The following is an 18931-nucleotide window of genomic DNA, read 5'->3' as shown; positions in this document are numbered from 1 at the left end:
TCCCTGCTTTCCTTATTTCAAAGAGCATGAAGTATACATTCATCTTCTGAGTGTATAAATTTTACTGCTATAAGAGTTAGTATTCCTTTAAGAATCTGGCTTGGAGCTTACCAAGGCAGACCTTGCATTCCTCACCACTGTCACAAGCTATGGACATAAGTTATGAAGATTTTAACTGTAGGAGAAAGTGCCAGAGCAAGCTGCTTTTGCTAACCTCACAGAGCATGCCTAAGAACCTAGATAAATTAAGTTTGTTAAGTCACAAGTCAGGCTCTGTAGGAAATGTCCCAGTGTAGACCTACATCTCTCATATGCCTTTCAAACATACTTACTAAAACATTTCATAATGTGCCTTTTTTTGTTTTCATACAATTAGGAGAGTAAATTGCAAACAGGGTGGGCCTGAGAAAGTGTGTATTAAAAAAGAGCTATGTTCAGGATTCTAGTACACCTTGACTACAGATAACTAATGAGCATCTTAAGCATTCAGCAGAATTTAATGTATTCAGGAACTGAAACAGGCTCTAGACAGTGGGAAATAAATGCATGCAGCAGGCAACTCAACAGCATGCGAGGCAACAACCTCAGTCTCTACTTATGGCCTTGCAAACCATAGCTCTGTTAACAAAGCCATAATAAAAACATCTGAAAACATTGTAAAGAAGCCCATCTTCTTTACATATCTTAAGTGGAAGATGCATATATATACACTATTTCCCTGCCTCAAGGATATGCATCAAGAATTTGAACATAGAAAAGCCATAAATTATAGCATGGTAGATTAATGTAGTATTGCCCCACCAAACATCAATCTGCAAGACTCAGGTATTAGTAAGGACAGATATTAACACAACACACAAAAGTTACCATTTTCTCAGAAAGTGAGGCTACATACTACAACTTAGTATAGCACTAGCTCTATAGAAGAACGTAAGAATAATGTCTTCAACAAAAACATGACAAGTCAAATCTGAAAGATAAACCAAATTTATTTAAAACAAAAAATTAAGACAGTACTATTGCCAAGATTGAAAAAAAAATGAAGGATTCTTTTACTGATGTGACAATACAGCCAATTTACAGCAGTTACATTAATTCTGAGAAAATCAGGTCGGGTTTACACTGCTTCAATTGACTACATGTACTTTCTGCAAGACAAACTATTTCCCCTTCCCGCCCCTTCCCAAAAGAACAGACAAAAACATCCTATAAAAAACATGTACAGAATTTTGAGACACACAAACCATTGTCCAAAAGCCTGAAACCTTCCAACAAGGTTAAATCCTTTGTTGCTTCAACCAACCCTCAATGGGGGAGCTACAAGCACAACGCCGTCACCTCTGACAAAGAGCATCGGAATATTCCTTTTGGTCGACTATGAAGAAGGAAAGAAAAGTTTACATTTACAAAAGCATAGTTTACAAAACATATCCCGCTAAGCATATGACCAAATTCAGTCATAACAAAACACCAGAAACAACTCCAACAAATACAAGCTCAAACATACAACGTTCTGGCATGCTTAAGAGATCAATACAACTAACACCACATCTTTGGATATCCTTTGTACTTTCATAACAATTTGCCCAAAACTTCTTTTAGATCTTGGTTCAAAAAGTAGTCAGCAATAAACTACTTCAATGATATAACATAGTTTAGTTTTTAAAAAGTTTTCTATGGGGATAAATACGCTAAAGTCCTTACTTTATAAATCTCTTCATAGGTTTCTTCATCAATCTCTATTGTAGTTACAGTTTCTTCCACATCACCCAAAATCATATTTAAGTGCTGATCATATGCCTGTAGGAATGAAGTTAGTTTATTATTTCTTCCAAAATTCAAACACAAGCTCACTGAAATGAGAATTATAGCAAGACTTTCAGACATACTTAGTTTAGCCTGATTTTGACCAAAACGTGCCACTATGTCAAAACAAAGTAGTATCAGTTACAGTTATAATTTCAAAGATAAATGCCAACAAATCAGTACTCTGCAGCATAAAAAAAAAGGAAAGACATTTATATTTACTGAAATGTTCTTCCAGGAAATATCTCTGAAGCTTTCAGTGAGAACACATGCAAGAACTCAGAGACAGACACACTTCATTAACATTAAACCAGCTAATACATTCTCTGCTGCCAGTCCAGCCTCCTGGAACTGATTGCTTGGGGCCAACTTAAATAATATGAAAGCTGTAATTCATACAATGCTACAAAAAACTTAAAATAAGCACACGTTCCAAACACCTTACAAAAGCATGTTGCAAACTACACGTGTGCCTCATGGATTTCTCCTTATCTTTGTGTTCCCAAAGGAGTTGAGGCCCAGTTAATGCATGGGGCAGCTGGATCTCTTCCCCAACACAGTACAGTACTCAGGAAGGATGACTGACTTAACAGAAAGCAAGAAATCTGTCTCATCAAGAGACATATCACTCTCAGAAGAAAGCACTTCAACAAATGCGATTTGCAGAGAATCCAGCTGAGTACATATCCCATCATACCCTCAGAGGGTGTGCCTTAAGAGATACTTGTTTGATAATGATAATCTCATTCTTAATTCAGTCTTAAAGACACCTCAGTGTACTTCACAAGAAGAGGCCTGCAGTATTATTGCTTATTTCAGATGCAGAAATGGAAGCCAAAAGCAGTGGAATGAATTTCTTGGTATCGTTCAGGAGACAAGAAAAACAAAATATATCTCTTGAATCTCTAGAGAAACATTTAATAGCAGACAAAGTACTGAACAAATCAGATTTTGCCACCAATCACATTACACTTTTGATAAGAGAAAGGGTTCAGCCCTTGTTACTAAGATGATCTTTAACCTACCTTCTCTAACCACTTCTGCATTTTTAGCCAAGAGATACAATTACTTGCACTTTAAACAATCAATGGAAGAATCATAGAATCGCTTGGGTTGGAGGGAACCTTTAAAGGTCATCTAGTCCAACCCCCCTGGAATGAGCAGAGACATCTTCAACTAGCTCAGGTTGCTCAGAGCCCCGTCCAACCTGACCTTGAATGTTTCAAGGGATGAAGCATCTCTGTACTAGACCATTGTACGTAAAAAAGGCTGCCCAGTGCTTAGCTGAATAAGCATAGTAGCATTCTGAAAGTTTTACTTACATGTAGTCTGCCTCTAAGCTCTCTGTCATTCCTCATTTTGACATAGATTCGCTCATCTAGACTGAGTCTGATGAGATCAAGTGGCTCCTCTACAGTATTTGTTGTTTGTTGCTAAAAAAATAAAAGTAAAAAAGTTATTTGTACAGAAGAAGCCTGTGAACTTTTCCATTCCTCAGTGTTTGCGAGACACAGAAAACAAACAGGTAAGAACACAGACACAAATATTCCAAGTCATTCCTTCACATCCTGTTGAACCTGAGTGCAGCTGATATTACCACTCTACAAATATTCACTGGCCTGAGCAAAATGAGTTAAGACTTCAGTTTAGTTTGCAGCAATCATGCCTCACGCATACTGTTGTATAAACTATATTGCTTATCAGCAACCATTGTCCATACTGCAGCAGAAAGCCTAATCTGCATGAACCAGCACCACACCTGTGCCATCGCATGGCACAGGCTAGGAAAAACAAACACCCACTGCCAGTTTTGCCAGCACACAACAGTCAGCCGGGTAACACGCTGCCCCTCCTGCCCCACACACCTCTCCTTGAGGCCTAGCTTAACACAGCAGTCATGCCAGACCTCAAGGCAGGTTAGAAACCTGAACACACACGGGGCTGAGATCTTCTTGTGATAAAGGCATACTTTTAGGATCACAGCTAAAACGTGTGACCATTTTTGTGCATATCCCGCAGCATGCTACCTATTTCCTTCTCAGCGAGGCAGAGCCAAGAGTATTTTCCTCAGTTGCTTTCCTCCGTTTCCCTCCTCCGGCAGTTCCTAGGGGAAACGGGCCTGCAGTGAGCCCTGCCCGCCCTCCTGACAGCCCCGGCAGCAGCACAAGGACCGAGGCCGTGTAGTAACTTCATTTCACACAGCAAACACTCCCCCCGGGGGGCTGCGCCTCACGAAGGCTGCCCAAGAGGGGAGCTTTGCCGGGAGGTACGCCCAGCCCCAGCTGGGCAGCCGAAAATCTGCCTCCATCTTACGCCCGTCCAGCCGCGGAGGTTTCCCCAGGCCTGCGGAGGGAAGGCGGGGGGCGGCGGGAGCGCAGGCCCAGCCGCAGCGGGGAAGGCCTTGCCGCTGCCTCCCGCCCTGGGGGAAGCGGGGAGCCGCTCACCTGGTCCACCTCATCCGCCATCTTTCAAACCGCCTCCCGCGCTCTCCCGCGAGATTTTATGGCCCTTCCCCTTCCCCTCCGACGGGGGCGGGGCGGGGCGGGGGTGGTGGCACGGCGGGGGCTGCAGCGGGGGTCGCAGCCTGCCCGCTGCCGGCGGAGCGCCATGGCCAGGAAGCGCAAAGCGTCGCCCCGGCCGGCGGCTGCCAGCAAGAGGCGCTCCGGGAGGCTGGGGGCGCCGCGGGATGAGCCGAAGGAGGAGGAGGGTGAGTGCGGGCGGGAGGCCATGCCGGGCCGGGCAGGACGCTGCGCCACCGCCGGGGCTTGGGGCCTCTCCCGGCCTCTGGCGTTTCGGGGGAGCTAGGGAGCGGCGAGTGCCAGCTCGCTTTTAGGGCAGCGCTGGACCCCGGCAGCCCCCGTGAGGGAAAGGGCTGCTACCTCAGGCTGGAGGCGCGGATAACTGTTCTCCGCGGTGCCAGAGGGCGGGGCGATTCACGCAGAAATCGGGGGTTTAAATCCGTGTGTGAAATGTCCGGCGGGGCCCACGCGCTGTCTGGAAGCACTGACAAAGGCTGAAAATCGGACACTGGGCGACCCGGTGAGGGTTTGACTCGCCTCAGCCGTGGCGGGGCTGCGGACACCCCCCGCTGCGGCGGCGGCCGTGACATGCGGGTCCGAGTCCCAGGAGGTGCCCTGAAAAAAGTTCTCCAGAGCAGCTTCACAAAACAATAATCTCTTGTGAGTAGCAAGCACGATGCTTGTTTTCCAGCTGACGCCGTTGGTGGGACTACAGGAATCTGTATGTACTTCTTGTGCATTACATTATTATGAGTATTTTCCTTAAACAGGTCTTCTTGTTCAATTCTTACCTATTTATTCAGAAACAATGATATGCTCATCATCGTGAGTGCTCACTTTCTTCTGTAGCTGTCTCTAATGAAGTCTGTGGAGGTATTGTTTCTGATTGCCATGGAGATAAGACTTCATCCTTTAACATATCTTTCTTCTGTTCCATGCAGATGATTTTGAAGAGAAAAAGCCCAGTGTAAAGAAGAACGACTCAAAAGCTCTGGCTAGGAAGAAGGAAGAAGATTGTGATACTGGAGTTTCCAACTCAGCAAATAAGCCTTCAAAACAAAAACAGGCAAAATCACTAATAAAAGAAAATAAAAAAATTACTAGAAATAAAGGGAATCGTAACAAAGAGGAAACTTGCAGGTAAGTTTACTTATTATCATTCGAGTCTATAGGAGCTCTCTGTTCGTGGTTACATCTTATTTGTTTAGGGTCCAGTGCTGCATATGTGCATGTGAGCAGTTTATTTTAGGCTATCAGTCCAATTTAGTACATTTGTGTCACACAGCTGGACAGAAGTACCGTCTTATTCACTGCAGAGTCAGTCCTGAGGAAGATGGTCTGTATGGGAATCAAATATGTGAGCCTTTTCAAATTAAATGGTTTAAATATAAAATTTTATTCCATTTGTTATAGTTTTTACATGGGACTAGGGAAGCTTTATGGAATCCAGCATGAATAGAAATGTTGGCCTGAGATTTGGGTTTAAAATGATGAGCAGAAATCTTTAAACATATCATTCTCTGGTGTTTTTTGGAATCCAAATAGAATATCAGCATGGTCTGCCCATGGAGGTTGCTACAGCAAATGAATTAATAAAGAGAAATTAAGCTGATTGGTCTCATTTCACTGGCCAGCCAGAGCCTTGGGTATTAGTGTAGTGAAACAGAAACAGCTCCAATTTCAGTACACTCTGAAGGTTCAGTAAGAACAAATGATTCAGTGAACCATTTCTCCAAGGACTGATTTGTACAAGCTGTTCTAAAGGATGGGGCCTTTTGTAGGTTCAGGCATCTTCCTAAACATCCTTGCAGAACCAGGACCTAAGTTTGCACTGAAAAAGTGTTGCTCCATTGACTCCGTGGTTATTTATGGCAAAGGTGGTTTCCTTTACAGAGAAGGTGTCTGTGATATAATTGTCAAATACTCAATGTGTTGTTACTGATGCAGAGGTCACGCTTCATTTATTTCCCTATTTTTAGTGTGTTCTTTCTCTATTTTTCTTAAATAAACAAGCACCTACACTTCCTGATGCTAAAGCCATTTTGATAATTTTAACAGTGACTCGCTGAAGCCCCCTCAGAAGGAGATAAAGTTGAAGAGAGAATTTCCTGTTAAAAAAGAGATGGATGAAGACAATACTGACGATGATGATGATGAAAGTGAAGATGAATGGGAGGATGTGGAAGGTAACAATTGCGTGTTTTTTCTTTTTAAGGAGTAAATATTCTTACACACTTTTTTTTTTGGTAATTTGATTTTTGAACCATTTCTCATTTGGATTCAGGTAAATGTATATACTCTGTATACCTAAAGTATGCTCCATGTGCATATCTGTATCTTTAAAAGCTCATATCTCCCAATGCTTTTAGAATGGTTCCAAAGTAGAAAAACCCAGACAACTACTGACCTTATGGTAGTGCCTTGAATTTGACTATTTGTTGGCTTACGTTAAAATTATGCTACCATGCACAAAGCACTTCCTCAGCTGTTTGTGTTGTCTAATATTGAGCAGCTCAGAATGAGTCGGTTTGAAGATTCAAAACTGCGACTTCCTAGTAAAGGAGAGTGGAGATGAAACCAACTGAGCTGTTTGATTAGGTGGCCATCAACAAACTGTGATAAGAATCATGATCTTCGTGTTTTGCTGCTACAGATTTATGCCTTCTAAAGTGAACAGTTGTCAGTTTTTTTCTTTGCTGCTCTACAAGTACCCTTCAGGTCACATCTGCTTCATTCACCTTTTTCCTGTTTGTCAGTTTGCCTATGGCAGTCACTTGCCATTGGACTGTGCTGAGCCGATTCCTCAACAGCAGGTGGCTGGCATCCCACAGTTATTTGAAATAACTGAGCACAGACAGTGTTATGGAAGATCCAGGAGCTGGTAATTACTGGGGATGTTCTGTTTGTAGGTTGTTTGAACACTTGAGAAGGATAGGTAGGTTCTTACCCCATTGTCAGACCTCCCTGGAGCATCTATTCCATGTTTACTTATCATTTAGTAATATTTTGTTTTTCCAGAACTCCAGGAACCTGCCACAGATAAGTTAGAAGAAGCTGCTGTTCTTCCGGCAGTGGTGCTGCCAAGCAATCCTGTCGAGATAGAGATTGAAACCCCAGAGCAGGTGAAGAAAAGAGAGAGGAGGTAAGAACAGGGGAGGCAGTGGAGGGCCGTTAAAGGATGAAGTTAAAAATACGCTAAGTTTTGACTGTCACTGACTTGCTCAGTTCTGGGTGGAAATCCCCACATCATGCAGACTGTTGAGTTGGAATGATGCGAGGTCATGGGATGGAGAACAGTTTTACCAAATTTTAACATTTTTACCATAATAATTTTAACAATTTTACCAAAATTCTTCAGTGGAGGTTGGTGGGAATGGAGGTTTTTCAGCTTCCTTGAAAATCAAGCCTCTAACTTCATTGTGCTTTAATATCTACGTTTCCAAACCAGGAACAGTAGTAGCTCTCTTCAAGGAGAGCTGTGGGTGAATGGCATTGTTGTACTGCAAATATCTTAACAGCTCAGGTGGAAGCCTCTGTGTGCCCATACCTGAGGTGTGAATAGGTGGGTCGAATGAATGTCCTTGGCAGCTGGGAGCATTATACCAAGGAAGGCTTTCTTTGTGTGGCAGCTGGAGGCTTGATGATACCTCATGCAGTTACAGGGTGGGCACTGTCCCAGGCCAGCCCTTCATAACAAAGCAACCAGAATATCTGTTGCCTCTAAGTTAAAAGACTTCATCAAGGAAGAGAAAACCATTTTTCCAGGAGTCTGAATGGAATGCTAGAAGTAATCTACAAGTCAAACAATTCAGACGGTGAATTATAACTTTAGTATGGAGCTATCCAAAGCTGTCTGGTCGGAAACTGTAGGCACATAAAGTTAGGTGGAATTTAGGCCATCTGAATATACCCAAGCTCTCAGTAGTTGGGTATGTGGAGTTCACAGTTTGTCAGTCATGTGCAGCCTGTATGCCTATTCACATAGCCAGTAACTAAACTTTTGTTAAGGATGCACAGAAGATTCTCTGGGATGGATTCTCTTTGTGAACTGATCCAATTCAGGAATCTAGAAAGGCAGGTCCATAGAAAACCCACAACATCCATTTCTTTTGTAATCTTATGCAGAGAAAAAAGGAAAGCCGAGTTTGAGATGTATCTTCGGAGAATGATGAAACGTTTCAGCAAGGAGGTTCGTGAGGACACACATAAGGTATTGGTCACCGAGAAACCTGGCAGAGTAAAAACTGAGCATAAAGATGTCTGAACTGATTTGTAATGAAGACAAACTAATTTTGATCAAATAATTTGATCAAATACTAGCCATGGCTAGTAGTGAAAAAATAAAAAGGCTGTAGTCCTGACAAATGCTCATTAGACTTCTGCTAAACTGTAAGTTAGAAACATCAGTGACTGCATTAGTAAGATTCTAAATCAAAGCAGATGTGAGTAGGGTGTATTTTTCTCCATTGAGTGTGTATCTGCTCATTCTGTTGGGGTTAAACTGTCGGTCATGTAGAGCAGGAGGCACTAATAGGGGCTTCAAGGCTTTACTGTCTTCTGATGGTGATCTGAAGACAGCCCTGTGTCCACTCTGTGTATGCTTGGGAGGCTTCATTGTTGCCCGTCTCTGTTAAAAGGAGCAGTAAAGCCTTCCTCGTCTATACCATGGACAATAGTTCCAGCAAAGAAAATCTCTTGTAAACTCACTATAGAAACTTTTTTCTCTCAGGTTCATCTCTTGTGTTTATTAGCAAATGGTTTCTATAGGAACAGGATCTGCAGCCAGCCAGATCTTCATGCCATTGGTCTATCCATCATCCCCACCCACTTCACAAAAGTGTCTGCAGGCCAAGTGGACCTTCTCTACCTTTCCAACTTGGTGAAATGGTAAAACTCTCTCTCCTAATCATGCTGTCACGTAGAATGTAGAGCCAGGGTTCAGGGAGAGGGGTAAATGTAATTACCAATTTTCAGTGATTTTTCTGATTTTAAATACAAGGGTGACAGTCTGTCCTTTTCACAGAAGGAAAGGATGAACTATGAAGTTTAAGAATACAGTCACAAACACTAGACAATAAGTAGGTGTTTCATATTTCAGGTTTGTTGGAACCTTCACTGTCAATGATGAGCTTTCCACTGAAAAAGGAGAGCCCCTTCAGTCGACCTTGGAGAGGCGCTTTGCCATCTATGCCGCACGAGATGATGAAGAGTTGGTTCATGTAAGTGACTGGGAAGTGCAGGGTTGGTTGCTGAGTTTGCATGCTAGATCAGTGCTGCAGTGCTGTCAGGTCATGCACAAAGTGGTGTTTGAGGGATGGATTTGGAGAAAACAAATTGGTGACTTGGGTGATTCCGTGGCTTTTTTTGTTGTTGTTGTATTTTTATCTGGAGTCCTTCTGTGATTAAATTATTCAATTTGAACTGTGCCTAACTGGAGCCTCTAGTTCTGGTTGGTGTCACTGCGCGCTCCATGTTCTGCTGTGGATGGCTTTAGGTATAGCGTATAGAGCTACTTGTTCTTAAGTATGCTTTACCTTCTTTATATTGCTTTAGCAGTGTAGATCAAAGCAAACCAGCTTAATAGGTTTCTTCTGAAATACTAATTTGAGTGAGGAAATTCTTGGGCTTACTTGCAGCCAGAGAAACTCTTTACAGATCTTTGAGTTAGAAGGTTGTTACTATGAGGCACCGTTGAAGGCCAAAGGAATTGAGCTATGATTTAGAGCAGCCCGAGGCCAAGGCTTCAAAAGGACTTCAACTTTACAGTCATTTTGTGGTGGAATTGGATTAAGGGAAGAAGTGGAGTCAGTTGGTTCAAGTCACATGGAGATTTTGGTAAAACAACTGAGGGAGGGGGAAACACAGAAGATCAAATTGACGGGACATTTGAAAGAGCAGAAATGAGCTGCTGCTTTGCAGGTAGGTGCACGGCTTGCAGCTCTGCCCTGTTGGTGATAAAGTGGGATGTTGCAGCTTCTCTGCTGCAAAACAGGAAGCAGTTGTGGTGGCTTGGAAACCGTGGAAATGCAGAGATGTCACTTCCTGGGACAGGAGGAAAAGACAAAGCAAACCTTGCTTAGGCAGCTTCAGTTGAGTCCCATGCAGGAAGGCAGTTGCCAGGTCACAGCTATTAGCCACTCGGTTGTGACTGTAATGACATTCTCTGAATGGCTGGTGTTTCTGCTGGGTTCAGCTGATGGTATGTGGTTGGCTTTGGCCACCTTTGGGAGGCAAGATTGAGAGTCATCTTACTCAGTTTTCCTCAAGAATGAGAGACTGATAGGGTAGATGGGATTTGGTTGAATTACTGTGTCTGCTCCAGCAGGATGGTTCATTTAGCCTCTTTAGGAATTGATTCCTCATCTGTGAGTTAACAGCAGTACCCCTGCCACAGCAGTAGCATAAGTAAGAGCCAGAGAAGACTGTGCGGTGCTTTAATACTATAGCAACTGGGCTACCTACACATCTGTGCCAGTGTATACAGCACTGGGTAAAAGGTAGGAATGAAAATGATTTGTGACAGAACCCAGATTGTAAAAGAGCTTCAAGAATTTTTTTTATATACCTTGAAAAAAGGTTAAACATGCTTTATTTTTGCTTTTGCAGATATTTTTAATTATTCTGCGAGCATTGCAGCTGCTGTGTCGCCTCGTGCTGTCTTTTCAGCCTATTCCTCTCAAGGAGACAAGAGCAAAGGTAGATTTTGTTGCGTGTGTGGAATAAGGAATAGGTCACTGGTTTAGAGAGTAGGATTGAAGAAACTTTCTGGCTGTTGCAGCTTGAAGTGAATCGCTTACTGCATGAACCAGGGTGATGACAGTGTTCTGTCTACAGTGCAGAAGACGCAAACCCTTAATTTTTAGGTTTCTCCTTTAAAAAAAACACCCATTTTGTGTGTTTCAGCAAAGACTTCTTATGCTTCAATGGTTTTAAATTTCTTTAAAACTTAGACAGCAAACACTTGCTGCTTGAGTACATCTCTCTTCAGCCATTTGCCTGAAGTTTTCAAGTCCCTGAGACATGCAGATTTACCACGGTGGCCAACCTTTGGTCTGCATGCACCTCGTGCTGATTTCAGTCTTCTTTTTAACATATTCTTAGCCATGGTAATAAGAGTGACCTAAACTCTTTCTTTGCAGGGAAAAAGCTCATCCAAGAGGCAGTCTCTCAGCACTACCTCTGAGGGGCAGGAGAGCTCTGCCACAACACCCAAAGCTGTGGCAAAAAAATGCCCCTGCAGAAAAGCCAAACAGGATGAAAAATCCTCAGAGAGCAAAGAAGACAACAAGGAGCCAGAGAAACGCAAAACTGCTCAGACCAAAAGGACACACAAGTCAAAGTTCACTACAGGCAGCCAGGAACAGAAGGAATCTAGTAATGAAGAGAGCAGTTTGGCGGAAAAAGATGTGCCAGTGAGGCCCAAGAATGATCGCCGGAGACGAGTGGCCTCCAAAGTGTGTTACAAAGAAGAGAGTGGAAGTAATGAGGGCAGTGTTTCGGACTTTGAGGTTTCAGAGGAGGAGAGTGATCTCTCTGATGAGGATTTTGAAACTGTCTCTAAAAGGCGGAGGAGCTCACTGGGCTCCCAGAAGTCAAAGGTAGCAGCTATAAAAAGCCCCAAAACTGAGACTTCAGAATCAAGGCTATCCAAAAATTCATATGGAGCTGAGCCTAGGCCAGCAAAAAGTACAGCTCCAGCCTTGCCTCTTGCACAGAGAAAGAGAAACAAAATAATTTCTAGTGATGAGGATGACGGACAGCAGGAGGTAGGGAAAGTGATGGGCACAGACCAGTGGCTGGAGGTTTTCCTTGAACGTGAGGACAAGTGGGTGTGTGTAGACTGTGTTCATGGCAACATTGGCCAGCCCCAGGTGTGCTTCACATATGCCACAAAGCCGCTTTTCTATATTGTGGGATTTGACAATGATGGGAGTGTCAGGGATGTGACGCAAAGATATGACCCAGTGTGGATGACCGCAACAAGGAAGAGTCGTGTGGACCCTGAGTGGTGGGAAGACACGCTGCAACCGTATAAAAGTCCCCATGTGGAAAGAGACGAGAAGGAGGAAAATGAGGTAAATTGCAATGGGTTATTCAGGACATTTAGTGCCAGGAGTCCAGTCCTTGGATTCTCATTCAGGCAAAAATCATTAGGAATCTTTCCATGAGGAAGGAAGTTTGTATTTGAGCTTGAAATGTTCAGATTGAGCATGTTTTAAAGGAAATATACAATGACAGATTAAAATAATATCAAATTGAGGCTGTTCAGAGAAATCTGGATAGTAAAACTACTGGACAGCCCATGCTGGAAACTTACTAATGTGTTTTCTGTACAGTTTAGCATTACCCTTCTTGGAGAGAGTCTTTAAAATACGTAGATCTGGGTACACATCTAAGTACCTATTTGCAACAAGAATGCTTTGGTCTGTTGGCTCATCTGATTAAGTTTCTGGTGTTTTTTTCCTTTGATCCATACTATAGTCATTCTTATTTTATTACAAAGGGTAGTGCAAGAGAGTTGTGAAATCACTCTTCTTTGTATAATTCCTACAGTTTCAAGTTAAGCTTCAAGATCAACCTCTACCAACAGCAATTGGAGAGTATAAAAACCACCCTCTTTATGCACTGAAGAGGCACCTCTTGAAATATCAGGCGATCTATCCTGAGTCAGCTGCTGTCCTAGGGTACTGCAGGGGAGAGGCTGTCTACTCCAGGTGAGTGGTGCACATGCTGTCATGTGCGACTGTGATCTTTGTAACAAATTTAAGAGCTAATTTGTGTGAAGACCATGATGGTATCAGCAGTAGTCTCAGGCCACATGCATAGACAGGATGAGGCATTTAGCTGCTCAGACAGCATTTGCGTATCACTTAGATACAGCTTTTTTACAATTCCTAACATGCGAATAACAGTTTGGAAGTCTTTTATGGAGAGACTTCAAAACTCTTACGGTGCTTCCTTCTGGCCTCTTTAGAGACTGTGTACACACGCTGCACTCCAAGGACACTTGGCTGAAGCAAGCTCGAGTGGTGAGGATTGGAGAAGTACCTTACAAGGTAAGAGGGTTTGACTTCCCCCTGTGCAACACGTCTGCCCTCTAAAGTTCAGGCTCAATTCTGTTTTGTTTTTTGCCTTCTCTCTGTCAGCAAATGTAGATTTCTCACTTGCTTGCGTGGTTTGTGGTAGCTGCACTGTGAATCTACTGTGCCTATAGTTCCAATATACTACCCGAAGCCCAGCTATCTCTTCTTCCCACCCCAAGGGTATCTAGCAGAACTGCACCCTTTTCATCTTTAAAGGCATCCTAGCGTTTTATATGAACTGCAGGATCTGGCTCGCTGTTGCATACAGGTGCCGTGGGTTATCATTTATAAGCAATGGATGCTGAAGCTAGGAAATAGACATTTCTTCTCTCCCAGAGCCTTCTCCTTTGATGTCCTAGGAAAGTCTGAAATCCCTGGCAGCTTCTTGCTGTGGTGTTACAGGCTTGGTCATTGTGTTTGCACAGATGGTGAAAGGATTTTCCAACCAGGCGAGGAAGGCGCGCCTTGCAGAGCCTGCAAACCGGGACAAAGAGGATCTGGCACTGTTTGGTCGCTGGCAGACAGAGGAGTATCAGCCACCTATAGCAGTGGATGGAAAGGTAGCTAGGGAGGCAGAGGGCTGGTGTTAAAGGAAGTGTTTGTATGGAGCTGTGGGTTTTATTTTTCTAAAGTTGCATGTTTCAGAGGTGAGATCAGTCAATAACGTCTGGATTCAGGATTAAGACTTCTGAGGTAACTGTACCCAGGAGGAAATGGTCAAAACTTCATTGAGGCCTTTCTTTCCTGAGTACAAGTAGTGAGTGCTAGCAGTGCAGACTGCTAACTTTATGATTTTGTTGATCTAATTTGCCTACCCCATGTTTGTTTTGCTAATTCTCTGCATTACAGCCTGAGTAACAAGGCCTGGGCAGAGAACATAACTAGGAGATAACCATGCAGCTAAAATCTAGGCTTGTGCCTTGTCATGTGAATATTAATTGTATACTAGAGTGGAATGTAGCAGGTCAGAAGGAAGGGAGAGTCCGTGGGTTGCAGCAGGGATTTTCACCTCTCTCCAGAGACCAGGAGTGTCACCATTTCTCTTTAATTTTGCAATAACAGGTTCCTCGGAATGAATATGGAAATGTCTACCTCTTCCTGCCATCCATGTTACCCATTGGCTGTGTGCAGCTGAGACTCCCAAACCTGAACAGATTGGCGCGGAAGTTGGACATTGACTGTGCTCAAGCCATCACTGGATTTGATTTTCACAGTGGCTACTCGCACCCAGTGTATGTAAAGCTGCTTTGTTGCAGCTGATTGATAGATTTTGATGTCCTGCAGAAGCTGTATACCCTGTGTTAAGGAGTACACACCCTCCTCTCTTGTGCTAGTAGTGGCAGTGGAGTCAGTGGCCCTGGCATACAGAAGTGCCTTTATATGCTTTAAGAGTCTGCACTTGTGTGGGGACGATAGGTGATGAGTTACACACTTAGATCCTATGAGACTGAGAGATGGTTCTGTCAATATTCAGTAGCTTGCTTTTGGTTTGGCTGGGTCAGCAGGCATTTGCTCCCTTTCTTTTTTCTTCTAGTAGCTGACAGAGGATTGTGTTCTCCTTCCTAGTACCGATGGCTACGTTGTCTGTGAGGAGTATAAAGAGGTCCTCATTGCTGCCTGGGAGAATGAACAAGCGGAAATAGAAAAGAAGGAGAAGGAGGTGAGAATTATTTTTGCAGCTTCCTTATTGTTACATTTATTAAGTAAATTTCATTTAAACTGTGGACAGTCAAACAAGAGTGGGCTGTGTAAGCAACAGACACAGAGCTCTGTGACTAGCTCTCTGGCTAGTTGCATCCTGCAAATCCCCCATTTTGGGCTTGCTGTCCAGACTGCAGTGGGATGCAATACAAGTGTGTAGCAATATCCGAAATAGTGCATACTCTGGAATAGTTTTCTGTGGCTGCTGGGAAACAAAAATGAGGAATACACATATGAGGTTAAAGTTTTGAAGGTGGTTCTGGTGTAATTTACAGAGTCAGGATGCACATTAGAAAGTGACAGTAATTCATGTATTTAGCAGATAATTGGACACCAGTACATTTTACTCTTAAGAATCCTACTGGCCTATAATCTTTTAATGTGACACATTTAAGTTGGCGTGGTTTTTTTTAATGGCAGTTTAAAATCTTCAAACTTCCATTTTCTGTTGGTGTAAATACATTGACACTTACAATAGTAAATTTTTCAATAACAATCCCACACAGAAGCGTGAGAAAAGAGCTCTGGGGAATTGGAAGCTGCTGACAAAAGGACTTCTTATCAGAGAGAGACTGAAGCAACGCTACTCCATCAAGGTATTCTGCATTTCTATTAGTGGTTTCTTTTTCAGGATGATACTTCTCGACCGAGAGATTTTTTCCAGTCTTTCCAATGTGTTACATTTCCAGCTGTAGAGTGTAGAACTTCCAGAGTGTGGTTGCTCAAAAATCTTTTTCTTTCCTGTTGTAGCATGTGACTAGCAACTAGTAAAAAAAACTACACCAGAAATTCGATGTGGTCATGTCTATGAAAGATTCATTATTGTTTAACAAGAGATCAGTGTTTCGCAAAGCATCATTTATTTTGGTATTAGTTTCTGTTTTGACATAGCCCCTTCCTAGATTTATTCCTCCAAGCCAAGCAAGTAGCTAACAGGATGAGAGGGGGCTGCTTTTTGTTATGCAGTCAGATGTTTTAGTTCTTAATCTTTTCCCCATTGAGAAAGGTGAAAAGCATGATCTTTTTAAAGCAGGTTTATTTTTATTATTCCACAGCCAAAAATATTTTGCTTGTGTTGAACAAATGCTTGACATCCAGGAATAGAAACACACTGCTTTGGGCAAGAAGCCCAAACCAGAGCAGCCAACTTTTGTTATGTCGTTAAGTGTCACTGTGATGGAAGACAAGCCCTTTCAGAAGGAGGTAGTTACGAGTGATTTCCAGAGCAACTTTTCGATTTTCACACCTGTTTTTTCCAGACTGAGCCATCAGCACCTGAGACAGAGAAAGGAGCGAGATGCTCTTCTGATGAAGAAGGAGGTCCGAGTTCAGAGACTGCAGTAGGGAATGTGGCCATTTCTTGGCCCCAAAATCGCCAGTTAGAGAAAAAAAAAGAAGAGGAGAAAACCAGAAAGAGCAAGCGAGAAAAGAAAGGAGAAGCAGCACAGTTGTTCCCTTTTGAGAAACTGTGATCAGAACAAGCATTTCTTTGCCGTTTCCAGATGCAAGAACGATAGTCACAACAGAAGTATCCTTTGCCAGTTAAGGACTTAGTCTTCCTGTGCACTTGTGTTTCTGAGCTACCGGGGACCACCCTAATTCAGTATCAAGAGTTTCTTTTGCTGTCACAGGTAGTTAGGTTCATCCTTTGATCCTTGGACTTACGAGAAGCAGATGTGCAGTTGTACCTTCTGAGAAGATCACTTTGTGCTGTTGGGGTTTTTTGCTCTCTTTTGTATCACTCAGCACTAATAATTCTGTTTTCTGAGGCATTCTTTTCATTAGCACTGTCTTTTCCCATTTTTCTCCTTTCCATTTTTTCCTGCTTGCTCAGAACTAAAGCATGCCGCTGCTATTTAATAGTCTGTGGTGAGCTGGCCAAAGGACTACTAACGCCGCCCTCTTTGATTCATACCTTATCCAAATCAGTGGTGAGGTAGAGTTCTGGTCTTACTGTCTCATCATCACAGAAGGGGAAATACTTCCTCTAAGGTGTAAAAAAAAATGCAGTCAAGGTTTGGAGGAATCTGAAAATCTGCTTTCTAAAGAATACCTGCCTTTTGTGAAAACTCAGTTTGGCTTTTCAGCCTACAATCTTCCGTTACTTTCAGAAATCTTGTGCATTAGAAGAGAGAAGCCCTGTCCTCATTTCAAACTTAGGGTTAAATATGTCTTCTTAAGTAACTTGAATATATACATATTTGTTTCAGTTTTGTTTAATCAAGACCACGTGGATATGTTCTGGAGCAAAACATGTAAAACTGGCTGAGAAATGAAATTCACTGAAACCAGAGAGCTCTTGTAAATGTTATCCAGTCCCCAAGCATTTAAAAACACTTAAGAAAGGAATGTTAAATCTACACAAGCTTTTCCTGCAGTTTTGTAATAGAAACGCTGATCTGTCTTTTGCAGTATTTTTATAATCGAGTTACACTGACACTGTCTCTTCAAAAATAGAGGGGAATACAGTCTAGTCATTGGTGGACATGGTCACAGATTGAAATGCAAGAAAATGGCTTACATTTAATTATGTTCAGAAAAAACTCTATTTTTGTACTGTATTTGTAGAACAAAATAAAGTATGGAAAAAGAGTGTGTTGTCCGTTAACACCTCCCCTCCGGCCAGCTCATTCTTCTGTGAGCAGCTCTGTTTCCCTGGAAGGACTCTTATGCAAGGATAAGAACACCCTGTAGTATTTCCAGAAGTCACAAATCGGGTCCCAGGATATCCCAGAGCTGGCTGCTTGTGAATTGTTTTAATGTTAAGGGTCTTCATTCCGAGTCATTAGTTTTTGCTACCGAATTCTAAATAAGTAAAGAGCAGCCTAAGTTGGAGGCTTGGGGAATAGATATGACCTGTATATAAGGCTTCAAGAAAAATTCTAAGTAAGTCTTGCATGAACTGGTAAAACTGCAGAGGGCACAGAGGACGTAGTTCCTTCTGTGTTAGTCATTGTGCTGATACACAGGATACATCCTGGGATAAGTACTTGGAATGCGAGGGCCCGCGTCCAGCTCCTGCTGGTATTGGTAATTTGTCATCTGCTTAAAACGGAAGGTGGTACCAGCTATACCAAAGCGACTCCGTACTTCCTAACTTGGGACACTCGGCACAGATACACGAAGTTACGAGTCTAGTGACTATTTATAGTCAGCAAGGAAAGAGACAGTAACATCTTCAGAGGGCAGCTACATAGGCAGCCAGCTCTCCTAAACTAAGCACGCAAAAGATGAAAGGGTAAATACGCTTTAAGGGAGACCAGAGCAGAAAGGGATGATGGACAGATCAAGTACACGTTCTGTCAATTTTGGTAAGGAAGCAAGAGAAATACTGCTTCAGTTGTTTCTATGGAAATGTCGTTTGTGTACGTGCAATGAAAGCGAGCCTTGGCTCCACCAGCACGCCCGGCCTGGGAAACACGATGTTCTTGCCAGTGAAAGGAGTCTGTATTTTGCGTCATTCCTGCGTACACACTATTATGTAAGACAAAAAGTATTTTAAGCTGTTGAATGCATAGGTAAACCCCCAGTCTCTTTAAAAATGCAGGAGGCTGTATCCAGTCGGGTTGAACCATCGTATTTTTCAAATAATCTTGAAGGAATGAGGCAAGGAAGTTACTATTACTTAAGTAGTCAGTAATGGGGAGTGAAACCACGGTAGGCTGGAATCAGCCTTCCATCACACAGCAGTATATAGGCCAGAGAGCAGCTGTGCTGTTATTAGGAACTTGCTTCCCAAAATGGGGATGTATTTGCAGGCCAAACAAAACCCAACTGCACATTTATCTCAACCAACAACAGAAAACTAGTTCATGTGGAAGC

The 18931-nt window shown here is 42.8% G+C and overlaps 2 protein-coding genes across 4 annotated transcripts; one reads left to right on the top strand and one right to left on the bottom strand.

Moving 5' to 3' along the window:
• Positions 1 to 971: 971 nt before the first annotated feature.
• On the bottom strand, positions 972 to 4310 carry LSM3 (LSM3 homolog, U6 small nuclear RNA and mRNA degradation associated). Its single transcript, XM_076346425.1, has 4 exons — positions 4251 to 4310; positions 3129 to 3239; positions 1705 to 1800; positions 972 to 1375 (listed from the first exon to the last, which is right to left on the bottom strand). Exons 1-4 carry the CDS (start codon positions 4269 to 4271, stop codon positions 1295 to 1297), a joined length of 309 nt encoding a protein of 102 aa, XP_076202540.1. The 5' UTR covers positions 4272 to 4310; the 3' UTR covers positions 972 to 1294.
• Positions 4311 to 4384: 74 nt separating this feature from the next.
• On the top strand, positions 4385 to 17739 carry XPC (XPC complex subunit, DNA damage recognition and repair factor). 3 transcript variants are annotated; one of them, XM_076346422.1, is made up of 16 exons: positions 4385 to 4513; positions 5267 to 5465; positions 6384 to 6511; positions 7344 to 7467; positions 8451 to 8535; positions 9055 to 9212; positions 9424 to 9544; positions 10932 to 11021; positions 11465 to 12400; positions 12879 to 13039; positions 13300 to 13381; positions 13834 to 13968; positions 14471 to 14640; positions 14975 to 15068; positions 15616 to 15705; positions 16369 to 17739. In XM_076346422.1, the coding sequence occupies exons 1-16, from the start codon at positions 4414 to 4416 to the stop codon at positions 16579 to 16581; spliced, it is 2886 nt and encodes a 961-aa protein (XP_076202537.1). In that variant the 5' UTR covers positions 4385 to 4413; the 3' UTR covers positions 16582 to 17739. The 3 variants fall into 3 exon arrangements, with proteins under 3 accessions (XP_076202537.1, XP_076202539.1, XP_076202538.1); XM_076346423.1 differs by lacking the exon at positions 10932 to 11021 and having other exon boundaries at positions 4388 to 4513; XM_076346424.1 differs by lacking the exons at positions 15616 to 15705; positions 16369 to 17739 and having other exon boundaries at positions 14943 to 15033.
• Positions 17740 to 18931: the final 1192 nt, after the last annotated feature.

This window comes from Aptenodytes patagonicus, chromosome 8 (genome assembly GCF_965638725.1).
Source record: "Aptenodytes patagonicus chromosome 8, bAptPat1.pri.cur, whole genome shotgun sequence".
In the NCBI taxonomy this organism is placed as follows: Eukaryota; Metazoa; Chordata; class Aves; order Sphenisciformes; family Spheniscidae; genus Aptenodytes; species Aptenodytes patagonicus.
The sequence above is the reverse complement of the archived record's forward strand: the minus strand, read 5'-3'. Positions and strand labels throughout refer to the sequence as shown.